The 12,703-nt window shown below is 37.0% G+C and overlaps 1 protein-coding gene across 1 annotated transcript in view; it reads left to right on the top strand.

The window, feature by feature from the left end:
• Positions 1-9,566, top strand: part of ACTR2 (actin related protein 2) — a 32,201-nt gene extending 22,635 nt beyond the window's left edge. Inside the window, exons 8-9 of the mRNA XM_037806781.1 lie at positions 3,222-3,354; positions 6,793-9,566. Coding sequence (XP_037662709.1) covers positions 3,222-3,354; positions 6,793-6,963 — 304 coding nt within the window. The 3' untranslated portion in view covers positions 6,964-9,566. The remainder of the gene's footprint in view (positions 1-3,221; positions 3,355-6,792) is intronic.
• The last annotated feature ends 3,137 nt before the right edge of the window (positions 9,567-12,703 follow it).

The raw sequence follows: 12,703 nt of genomic DNA, 5'->3' as shown, positions 1-12,703 counted from the left end.
AATTTTAACATCCTGTGTATTTCCTTCATTGTTCTCCCTCTTTTTTTTTTCCCTGAACCATTTGAGGGTAGATTGCATTCACCAGTCACCTTTACTCCTTAGTATTCAGTCTGTATTTCCTAATTACAAAGATATTCTGTTACATAACCACAGTTTAGGAGATTTATTATTGATGTACTTGTATCTACCATCATACTTTAGTTTTGCCAATTTGTCCCAGAAATGGCCTTTATATAGTTTTCCCCTCTCTAGTATAGGATCAAATCTTGGATCTCAGTTTCCTTTTTCTGGTATAATTCCTCCATCTTTCATGATAGTTGTCTGTTTTCTAATAAGATTCCAGTTTTGCCATTTTGGTAGGAATATTACCAAAGTGATATGTCCTTCTCAGGGTATCACATTCAGAGACTGTGATTTCTGTTTGCCTCTTATTGAAGTTTTCTGTTTTCTCTACTGTATAGTTTTATCATTTTCCCTTTCATAATTAATAAGTAATTTGTGGAGGATCCCTTTGAAACTATGTAAATGTCCTGTTCCTACTCAAACTGTGTCCCCACCCCCATCTTTTTTAGCACCCATTGACGATTCTTGTGTAAATCCGTTTTTACTGTGATGGTGGCAGTTTTCCAGCTCCATCATTCCTTCTGTGTTTATCGGTTGGCATTCTACCATAAGGAAGTGCTTTTCCTTCCATTTATTTATTTATTTAGAATCAGTATGGACTCATGAATTCAATTTTATTCAGTGAGTTATAATCTATTAATCTATTAAAATTCTAAAAAATTTTGTGGTAACATACATATAACATAGAATGTCCCATTTTAACTACTTTCATATGTATAATTCAGTGATACTAATTACATTCATAATATTTTGTTACCATCACCACCATTCATTACAAAACTTTTTCATCACCTGAAACTCTGTACCCACTAAGCAATAACTCCCCATCTCTCCCTGCCTGTCCCCATCTATTTATTTTGATGCTCAAATTTTACCTGATTTGGCCATGAAGAGTCACTTCAAGCTGGTTCCTGTCCTTTGTGCCTATCATTTTTGAGCACATTGATTTTGTGTCACAAGATATTCCCAGCTCATCTTCAATTTTGTTTTTTGAATGTGTAGAACATTAACATTATTCCACAAGTCAAAAGTATACTCAGAAATGTTACTCCCCTCCCCCATTTTCCTTTCTCTTATTAAGAGTGAAGTTGAATTTATTTTCATATGTTTAAGGACCTTTTTTTTAATATTTTCTGGTGTATTGTCTGCTCTTGGGTTTTGCCTGCTGTATAGAATTTTTGATGGTTTTTTCCCTCAATTTTTAAAAGTTGTTTCTATATTTAGATCTGCATATTTTTTCCCAATTTGCCATTTGTTTTTTGTTTATGGTATTTTTGGCCATGCAAAAATTTATTTTTATTTAGTTATATTTATAAGTCTTTTATTACATTTGGAGTTTTAGTCATAGTTACCAAACTTTTCATTACTCCCAAGTTATAAAGGAACTCACCCAGAAGCCTTTTCTAAAGCAAGTGTTATTTATTTATTTAACCCTGAAATAAATAACCACCTAACTAATTTTGGTAAGATGGCTGGGAAGCAGAATAATGATTGCAATTTGGTAAAAATGGCAGTACTTGAAGTTCGCTCATAGTAAGTAATAAACCTAGTGGAAAATGATAAAAAATCTAATCTAGACTTTGCATTTATGGTAAATTCTCATAGTAGGGATTGGGTAGATTTTTTTGTTCCTTGATTTAATGATGATAAGAGCAAGATTTTATTTGAAAGTGGCTTCTTGTTGATGGTAATTAAAAGTTTTGGCCTTCCTAAAGCCACGTGAGTTAGGTCAGCACCCTCTCCACAGAGCTTACACTGAGGTTTCATGTTCTGTATGGCCTGCATATTGAAAGTGTACACGTAACACACGTGTGCCTGTCAAGGTAGCCGTACTTCAGCTGCTTGGCTCATGCTGCATGCAGTGCATACCGTTTTTTTTTTTTTTTGGTGGGTTTATTTTGTTTTGTTCTTAGTGTACTGCTGAAACTTCCTTAGGACCTGTACTTGGACTTCTGAGCATAGTGAGTGTAAGTCCCTGCTCTGTAGTCCTTTTATTTTCTGTGAGTTTGAATGCCATGTTCTATCAGTTTCCTAAAGAAAACTATTCATTAATATCTCTGATGCTTTGTCACGTTTTTTTGTTTTTGTTTTTGTTTTTTAGTTTTATTTTGAAATAAATTCAAACTTACAGGAACAGTTGCAAAAACAATACAAAACCCATACACAGAACTCCAGCATACCCTGACCCCCCTCCCCCGATGCCCCGATCCACCAACTTTAATATCCTGTCACACCACCATTTCTTTCTTTCCCTCCCTCCCTCCCTATTTATCATCCATCATCTATTGCTCTGTCTTTTGAACATATGAGAGCAAGCTCACAGTGCATACTTTTGCAATTAAATACAGAAACACTGCTCTTTTCACGGAGCTTGAATTAACAGTAGCCTCAGCCAGGAAAAGAACCCATCTGAGAACCTGGAGGTAACTAAAAATCTAGAAGCCAGTTTGAGTGGGACCAGAATGAATGTGATTCAGTTCCTAAGCTTTATTATGAGAAGAGTTCTTCAGACCCTCACTCAGATTACATTACTTCTACTACATATGCAGTTTCTGGATTTGATGATCTGGTATCATAGCCAGCAGCTTATTTAAGGAAGAAAGAGGGGAATGCTATAAAGAAGCAAACACATTAATCTAGCCAGATAACAGTAGACAGCCTCAAGGCAAAGGAACAAAAGGGAAAACTACAAAAAGCAAATGGAAACATTGAAAAGCAGGAACTCCAATCATAGTAGAATATGGTTAGAGTAAGCAGCCACATCTTTAGTGGTTCTAGGGAAGCACTGTGGTAACACAGTTCACATAATGTAAACCTTGGCTATTATTAAAAGAATCAGTTACTTTTGCAAGAAAGTATAGAATATGCTTTAGAAGTATTTTCATCAAAATTATAATAATGATTTATGTGTAAAGAGGATTTATTATCTAACTATAGCAATAATAGCAAACCTTCAGCCCTGTGCTTTGCATGTGGAATTTTATATAATTCTCCCAGCAACCCCCTTAGGCTAATATAAATAACAGTAACCCTGAGAAACTTTTTTTTTTTTTTTTTTAATCTTAGCCCCTAAATAAATGCCTATTGTGTCTTTCTAGATCTGAATTCTATAAGCACATTGTGCTTTCTGGGGGGTCTACTATGTATCCTGGGCTGCCATCACGGTTGGAACGTGAACTTAAACAGCTTTACCTAGAACGAGTTTTAAAAGGAGACGTAGAAAAACTTTCTGTAAGTATCACTGCATAATCCAACTGTTGACATACTTTTAAAACCCTGTGAAATAGCTTGTGAATCTTTACAACCACCAGAGGGAGCAAGAAGTCTTCCTAAACAAATTCCTAATGCAGTCAAGTGCAGCCTTGGAGAGATACAGGAAGAAGTAAATGGTGCAAGATAAGTTCTCACCCAGAATGATCAAACTACCTGGCCACCTCTATACTCAGTGGGTGGAGGTTGCTAGGTCTAGGGCCAAAGGTTCTGGTTCATCTTGAGCGACTGACCTGGAATGTGGGGTGCCTGGGAATAACCTGCTATAGCTGCCTCTTCCTGTGAAAGCTGACTACTATGGAGAGATAAATGCTCCACTTGGGATTTTTTTTTTTAACTTACTTTTTGAATATGTAATCAGCCTTCAACCGACTCTTGGACTCTGATTCTCACATTTCTGATCCTAGAGTATTTTCTGGTTGTTTCTTGCATATGTCTTATCTTCTCAGTCAGAGTGTAAAATATCCATGTCTCCTCTTCTGTATCCCCAATAATTATCTTAGCTCTTGAAGTAGACTTTAATTGGTAGTTGTTGATTTGTAGAGTAGAAAGAAATTTTTAAACTAGTATGTAATAGCTGATAGTTCCTTCACTTTGATTTTTTCCAGCAAACTCTGGGCTATGTGAAGTATGTTTATACTCAACCTAAAGTCACTGAACCCTGGGTTAGTCTCTGAACTTTCTGTCACCTGATGTTGATCAGCTCTTATAGATAACGAGATTGCATATTACAGAGTAGGTGTGTTTTAGAGACTGTCAAACCTTTTATGACTCAAATTGTTGAAATTAAATTGAGTATAGGCTCACATATATTAAATCAAAAGACTGAAAAGGAGCCATGGTGTCTGAGTACTTCACTTATTTTTCTAATTTTATAAAGTTACATGTATATAAAAATCAATCTTAGGTGATCATTTTTCAGCAAATATTTCTTGAGCTCCTTCTGGGTGCCAAACACTGTTTTAGGTGCTGGGGGTGAACAGAACAGTTAGGAACGAAAACAGAATCCCTGCTTACAGTCTGCGCACTATAACTAGTAATAAGTGCTACAAAGAAAATTAAAGTGAGGTTAGGAGCTAGAAAACAGTAGTGGGTGGGAAGGTGGTGGGGTGTATTCCTTCGTACAGTGTGATCAGTCACCTCTCTGATGAGGTGACTTTTGAGCGGAGACCTGGATGGAGTGAGGGAGTGAGCTGAAGCTATCTGGGGAAAGAATCTTTGAGGCAGGACAGCAAGTGCAATAGCCCCAAGTTGGTGGGAGTTGTTGCAAGCATGGCTGGAGCTGAGTGCACAAGGGAGAGGTGGTGGGAGATGAGATCAGAAGGTAGCAGGGAGGCAGATCTTGTTTAGCCACAGGAAGAGCTTGATGTTTACTCCTAATGAGATGGAAAGCCTTGGGAGAGTTTTGAACAGAGAAGTGATAGGATCTGACTTAACGTTTTTAAAGGATCATTAAGTCTGTGGTGTAGTGAATAGATAGTTGGGAGAGGGAGGAAACAAAGGTGGATGTAGAAAGAACCATTAAGAGGTTACTGTAATCATTTCCAGGTGAAAGATGGAAAATATCTGTTGCGGGGTAGGGGGTGGAATATGGATGTGTACATATGAATAACTTTGTATTTTGCAAACACAGAAAAGTCATGAGGACTTCCACAATTACTGAATCATAGCCATTATGATTTCATCTTGAGAGAATGGAGGAAAGGTGTGAAATGGTTTAAAATAGAGGAGAAGTATGAACTGTTTGTCTTGAAGAGTAAAAGAGAGAACAGAGACAGGTAATAGGATTGCCATGCAGCACTAAGGGCTCTGTTGAGGTTAGTCATCCATTTAAAGCAAGACAGTGAATTTTCTTTCCTGTCTTGTTTAGCTGCTTGAAGGCAGGCACAAAGCAGAGAGGTGGTAACCAGAGGTGGTGTTTTGCCAAGTAAATATGATAAATGGAGAAAAAGGACAAAGTCACTAAGGATAATGACAGGAAATGGTGGAGATAGAGAGAGCACACACACCCCAGGAATAGGAATGAGGGGTCTTTACATGTCTTCAGGGATCTCTAGATGACTGGCAAGGAGAGTGGTGGATGGGGTGGTCTTAAAGGATGTGTTTTGAAGGTGCTGTGGAGTTTTAGGGAGGAAGGAGGTAGAAGCAGAAAGGAAGAGCAAGAGAAAGTTAGAATAGGCAACCCATTGAGAAAGTTGCAGGGGAAGCAGTATCCTCAAGGGCAAGCTAAGTTTCCTTTACAGTAAGAGTAGGCAAACTATAGCCTTTGGGCCAAAACCAGCTGTTTTTGTAAAATTCTGTTGGGACACAGCCAGGTCCATTTGTTTATGTATTGTTACATATTGTCTGAGGCTGCCTTCCTGCTATACAGAGAGTTTGAGTAGTTGCCGGAGACCCACAGAGCCTCAAATATTTACCCTCTGGCCCTTGACAGAAAAAGTTTGCCCACATCTACCTTAGAGCAAAAAAAAGCAATAGAGCACCTAGAACTGTAGGTTTGCCCCAGAATTGAGAAACTTGTTTTTCATTGTATAATAACAGCTACCAACAGTTCCATTTATGTGACATAGAAACAAATAATTTAGAATGACATGATTACTTTGAGTCTTTTTTGCAGGTTTTGTGACACTGAGTAAAAACTGCTACATTATTTTAAGGTTTCTGTTTCAGGTTTTGACAGATTAGGGGAAGGGGGTGCCTTCATTTTTGACAATTAATGGGGACCACAGAGTATACAACTTTCCCCGTTGTCTTTAATTTTGGTTACGGTGTTCATTTTCTTCAGCATCCCCATGATTTGTTTTGGCCGTATTTGGTCTTACTTATTTTAAGACCATTTCACTTGAATTTGAGTGAGGAGAAGTGAGCTTTGCTTGTAGGAAAAGAACTTCAACTTTACTCTTTTGCACTGGACTAGAATCAGAGGCATTAGAATTAAAAAAAAAAAAAAAAAAACAACTTACAAGCCCTCTTATTATCCAAACTCTTCATTTGACATTTCAATGACTTGCCCATGTGGTCATCCGTCAGTTGATGGTAAAACCTGCTATATTCAGGACTCTGGTACTTGCGCTATCAGTAGGGTGCTCGCTATCAGTAGGGTGCTCGTGTAGTTTATCATTGAAATGGGGACACTTTTGAGAGTGAAAGGAAGTGCTGTTAATGATGGCCAAGAGGTGTAAATCAGGACTGTCCACACCCACATGGGGATGTATGTGTGGTCTCTCAGCTAGGAGCTTTGGGCAAATTGTGTTTGAACCTCAGATACCAAATCCTGCAGTCCTTGCATCACAAGACTCTTGTGAGAATTCAACAAGAGAATATATGAAAAAGTCATTTTCATAAAGCAGAAAGCTCTCTGCACATGTGACACCTTATTATTCCCTCTTTCTCCTTTAGAAATTTAAGATCCGCATTGAAGACCCACCTCGCAGAAAGCACATGGTATTCCTGGGTGGTGCCGTTCTAGCAGATATCATGAAAGACAAAGACAACTTTTGGATGACCCGACAAGAATACCAAGAAAAGGGTGTTCGTGTGCTGGAGAAACTTGGTGTTACTGTTCGATAAACTCTAAAGCTTGTTCCCATCACATCCCTAATGCTTTCCTTTTTCCTTTATTGCCAATCTTTGAACTCATTCAACTCCATGACATGGAAGAGGCCTCTCTGTGCCCTTTGACTGGAAAGGTCAGGTTTTATTCTGGCATCTTGGGGGTTGGCGGGGGAAGCTTTGTTAAATTTTTGTTAATGTGGGTAAATCTGCCTGTTGAATTCAACCACTTCCCTGCAAACAGAAACAAGAGGACAAAGGGTCCTGTCTGCTGCACTGTTTCTTCTAAGTAGGCATTTAGATCATTCCTCTAGGCTTCCTATTTTCACTTTACTGCTCTAATGCTGCTAGTTTTAGTCTTTAGCACACTAGGTGGTATGCCTTTATTAGCATAAGAAAAACTTTAACCGGAGCTTTCACGTATTACTGGGGTGGGGGTGGTAAGGGATGGGTAGGCAGCCCCTGAACCCTATGTAGCATTTCCTGTGTAGTATGGCTCTTTAAACAGTTACTGCTGCAACTTGAAGAACGTAAAGCTTCTCTTTTTAGCATTTTAGGGAAATGTTAGGCTCAGAACAAAAGTGTTTTGCTTTGGGTTTTGTGTGGGTTGGGAAGGGGTGGTCTTTTGATTTTGATTTTTGAGCTTTTCTGCTCTGGGGTACGTAAGATGAACTTTATTTACAGTACTTTCATTTGGCAGGTTTTCTTCTATTTTTGGTATGCCTGGAAATGTTTCCATATGATATAAAAAGCAAGTGTAGTAGTCCATTACTATGTGGTTTAGGGATTTATTTGTTTTTTAAAATCAACCATGTCAGCTGGAACTAGACTCCCTAGAATCTGTCAGTGGAAAAATAACATTTAAAAATGCTTTTGGAAATTCAAGTTACAGATTTAAAAGTGCTTAAAAGCTGGTATTTTCTAAATGCTTCTGTTTATCCAGAAGCATTAATGTAACCCAGTGCCAAGTACCATTCTTGCAAATTATTATTTTATATAACTGACCAGTGCTTATTTAATAAAACAAGCAGAACAAATAGTCACTGGCAGTAGGTTGTAATTGTTGGGTTAAAAATAACGTTGGAATATGGGACTTGTTGCCAGTTGGGTAATTTGCATTAGTTTTTTTGTTTGTTTATGTTTGCTTTAATTTGAAACTTGCAAGTGGAATAAAATCTAAAGTGTTGGCCCCCCCAAAGAAATCACGTTTTAAATTTGTATTTGTATTGAAAAACTAATCATAAATGCTAATTCCAGCCATCTTTTATACTTGAAAGAAAAGTTGGTATTTTCTAAATGTTAAGCAGACTTTACTGCCTGTATTAGAAAATCATATTTGTGCATTCTATTGTTATTGCTTGGTATTTGTTATCAAATAATACCCAGGCGTGAGTTCTTTCTAAATTTGGAAAATAAAGTAAAATAAAATAAAGTTGTATCACTGTGATACAACTTCTTTTTACTTCATTTTCCATCACAGTGAATAGGAAAGGCAGATTCTGGGGGGAAAAATGTTTTTCTTTATTCAAAACATTCTTTACTAATAATGGCTTTGAAAGAAGAAATTTAATTTAGGGGTGACTAAAATCGGAGAAATTATTGGCTTTAGATTCTTTTCTGTGAGAAAATGTAAAAAATTAATTTATGTGAAATAAACAGCAAAAGAAGGGTTAGTTCTAATTATTGCAGCTTCTGTTAATATTAAGTATTTTTTGTCTGTTTACCTCAATTTGAACAAGTAAAAGTAGTTTGCCTGCATGCTGGACATGCTTCAGTACAGATGACTAGCCTATGAATAACAGCTACTAGATTTTAGGGATGTGGATCTCAGAGTCACTTTGGAATGCTAAAGTGTTCCTAAATCATGTTTTTAATAAATACTCCCAGCCTTTTGAGTACTGGGCTTGTTAGAGGACACATATGTAGGACCTTACGTAGTAACCACTGGCTGTTCATTTCAGGTATATGGATTGACTCCTGGCCTTTGGTTGTGAATTAAAAAACATGGGGGTAGAAAACAACAAAGAATGGGATGGACTCAAATGAAACAATGAAAAAGCATTTATCATTTGTCCCTTGAAAGTAGAATTTGGTTTTAATTTCATAATTCTCCTAGCAAACATGACAGTTAAAATGGTGTATTAATATATATATATATATAGTATAATTTAAAAATTCCATTTTATAATTTTTCTATTCCAAGTTGAAATAATGCCTTTAGTAGTTTTGGGGGTGTAGGAGAGTATTATGTTTAATCAGAGTTGTTGTCAGGTATGGGTCCCACAGAAATTTAAAAATTTTCTTTTTTAAAAGAAATCTCTTTTCCCTCTTGGAAACCATTGTCACTTCAATTTCCAGTAATTATTAAAATTCTTTTATTTTAAAATTAGAATTGTCAATGCTTTGACCTTTGAGAAGGGTTTCTTAGAAATAGGTCCTACTTTTAAATTTTTCTTTAAAATGTTGTATTGGATGTTAACTTTTACATAGTTCTGAGCACTGTTAACAATGTCTGGAAAGTATTTCAAGAGATCAGTGGAAAGCTAAACATTCTAAATTTAACATGAACACACTTCTTTTTGATTCAGAAAATAAAATTGAATCAGATTTTTCAAAGTAAATTTGAATTCTGTCTTTGTTTTTCCTTTTGAGTTTTTCTCTTTGGTGTCCTTTTCTTATTTTTATTCATATTTTCTTTTTTGCTAATACAGGATGGATTGACAACTAGTTGTTAGGCCATGGTCAGTTCACTGTTCTCTTATTTGATTGCACACACAATTCTTTATTTCTGGTATGATTTTAAAAACATAAGAAAAAAATAAAAGTTAAGAGCACACTACAGCTACACTAGAGAATTTCCCCCTCGAAAGCCTGTTTTGTTTTCCAAAAGCTTTAAGGCAATGTTCTCAGTACTCAGAATGCTAGGAAAACCAAAATGCAACATGCCTCATTTCAAACACTAGCTCTTCTGCAGAATTCTAGGCATATTATTTTTAACAAAATAACTAAAGAAGGATGAAAATATATTAAATTGACCCTTTCTTGCTTTTATACTAGTCTTTTGAGGATGAGGTGTGGAGAGTAGACATGAGATGTGAGCATTCTTGTTTTCCCCCACGTCACTGAACTTGTGTGCTTGAATCTCATTGCTTCCATCAAGGCCTGAGTTCCCAGGACCTCCTGAGGGTTTCTTCTGGGGAGAGACAGGGGTTTGGAAGAGGCCTCTCCTACATTTCATCCAGTCTCTTCTAGATCTCTAAATTTCCAGAAAAATAATGTGGTGACAACTGTCTCCATATGTGAGAGGAAGAAAATACTGGGGACTGCATAAAGTGTTGTTGCTGATGGAATGAAAGTCTTAATGCTCTTCATTTTTTCTCTACCCACAAACTTTTACTGCTGTATACAAATGAGTGAGCTCATTAGCTGTGCTTATTTTAGAACCATTGAAGAGGGTGTCCCACAGAAGTGAACAGAAACTCAAGGATTGAGTTTAGCTCAGCATTTAACATGCTATCTAACTTTGGAATAATTGGTCAATCCATAGAACTGGAGTATTTGTAGGATCACTTTTTTTTTCTGGTCCAAATTCCTTGACCTATTAAAAGATTGAAAATGTTACACCAGAGGTAAGTGGAGGAGGTGGGGGCAAGGACCTGGGAAAGCATTTTTGCATGTGTAAAATATTTTTTAAAGGCTAAATTAGAGACTTTAGCCACTGTACTGCAAGTAACTTTAGTCACAGAATGAAAATAGACTTGTTAGGGGGATTTAAATAGGCAGCTATTATATAAATTTAGGTGATTTTTATATTAAATTTTATGTTCTAAAAACATGCTAAAGCATCTTGTTCTGCATTGTTTTATATAACATCTGAAATAGGGAGAAAGAAGCTATTAAACTATTTACTTTTGTAATACACTACAACATTGGCAAAAAAAAAAAAGTAAGGCTTGTTCCTACTAGAAGTTCAAGTGTCTCAGTTTGCGTTACTTACAGTGTAAAATAACTGGCTAGGGGGGAATCCTCTTGGCAGAACAGAATTCTTCCCCCTCAATTCTATTAGGTACCCCTGCAGGGTATGAGAGTCTGGGGGAGCATTGGGGCCATCTGCACAGTTGCAAAACAGGCAAACTCAGGCTGAGAGTGGGATTTTGTAGGACCCGGAGTGAGGCTCAGGAACCTGCATTTTTAACACACTTAATATGTTTCTGACCACATTTTGAGAGATGTTTCAGGGACTGAGGGACAAATAATTTGACTATTTAAAAAAATTTAGAGAAACCAACCAGAAAAGAAAAAGGCAAAACTGCAAAGGACTGCGTATAATTTTCCATGAAATACTTGAAGTAGGGATAGAAGAATTAGAGACTATTTTTGTTCTGCTGGCATAGCCTGATTGAAAGATTTGGGGTTGGGAAGTGTAGAAACCAATCATAAAGATATTAGAGTATGGGTTTCCAGCTTAGAGTAGACTTTGAGAACTAAGCCCTTTGCCAATAACATCAAGTTGAGCTTTTGCCTGATTTTTTTTTTTAAAGATTAATTAAAAAAACAAAACTAGTGAGCTGCTTTGCTCTACTTTTAATAGGGGTTTGAAAACAGGACCAAAACTCTCAGGAACAAGAATGCTAGGCATAAAGTAATTTTATATATTTAAGTGTAGAGACATTAACATAAACGTTTGAGACTTTAAGCAGTTAGCTTGGGAACCTGAAGATAAGGCCTACCACAACAATAATTTGATTTGTTTCTTAAATGAGTACCTTGACATTCCGCAGGGGATGGGATTTTTTTTTTGTCACATCAAATATGCACAAGAAAATCGTGAGACCCATCTTAGTTTTAGGAAATCAAATCTGAGTGCTCAGAGAATTCTGTCTGTGAACTGCTCTTACACTTTCCTATTTCCTGCCAACTTAGTGTTTGAAGGGAAGAAATTTGGGTCTTAACTGAGGCTCAAACGTAGAAAATAAATTGATAATATACCTCTGACCCCTTGATTTTAAAACTGGCATTAGTTAAATCTGATTTAAGAAGTGTTGAAAAGGAATGTAATTTTAGAAGCTACTCTATGGTGACTATAATTCAAAGGACCCCAATGATCAATTAGGAAGCCCTTTTTTTGTTTGTTTTGATATTATTTGGCTCTCCTAAGTGGAATTCAAGCAGATATTTTTGGCATATAAATTCGCTTCTTACACAACTCAGGCGTTCTAAAGGAACTCTAAAATGAAATCACTTTTTCCCTTTAACATATTAAATATTCTATAGGAAATATGTACCTAGAGAATAATTAACTAAATTTTTAAAGATAGTCAAGTTATTTGCCCCTCAAGTATCTCTCAAAATGTGGTCAGAATCACAATGAAGTGTGTTGAAAATGCAGGTTGCTGAGCCCCACTCCAGACCTGAGCGTTTGCCTGTTTGCCAGCTGTGTCTATGGCCTCGGTGCCCCCCTACCCCCCCCACCCCCCGCCCAAGCCCTCACACCAGCTGCAGGGTGCCATACAGGACAACCAGTCTCCGGAATAAACCACTACACTGGGTCCTCATCTGTATGCATGCCCTTTCTGGCTCCCCTCTTGTGGAAACTCGTGGAGCATTGAGCAAATAGGTGCAGAAGGGAAAAAAGAAGCAGCCCTGGAAAGCTGGAACCACTGAAAGACTAATTCCTAGTGCCCAACACCCCTAACTAATCCTCTTTTCAAGTGGGTTATAAATGTCCTTTACTCAAAATGCAAATACTTCTGGGAAG

This window comes from Choloepus didactylus, chromosome 17, assembly GCF_015220235.1.
Source record: "Choloepus didactylus isolate mChoDid1 chromosome 17, mChoDid1.pri, whole genome shotgun sequence".
In the NCBI taxonomy this organism is placed as follows: domain Eukaryota; kingdom Metazoa; phylum Chordata; class Mammalia; order Pilosa; family Megalonychidae; genus Choloepus; species Choloepus didactylus.
Note: the sequence above shows the minus strand (reverse complement) of the source record. Positions and strands in the feature narration are given on the sequence as shown.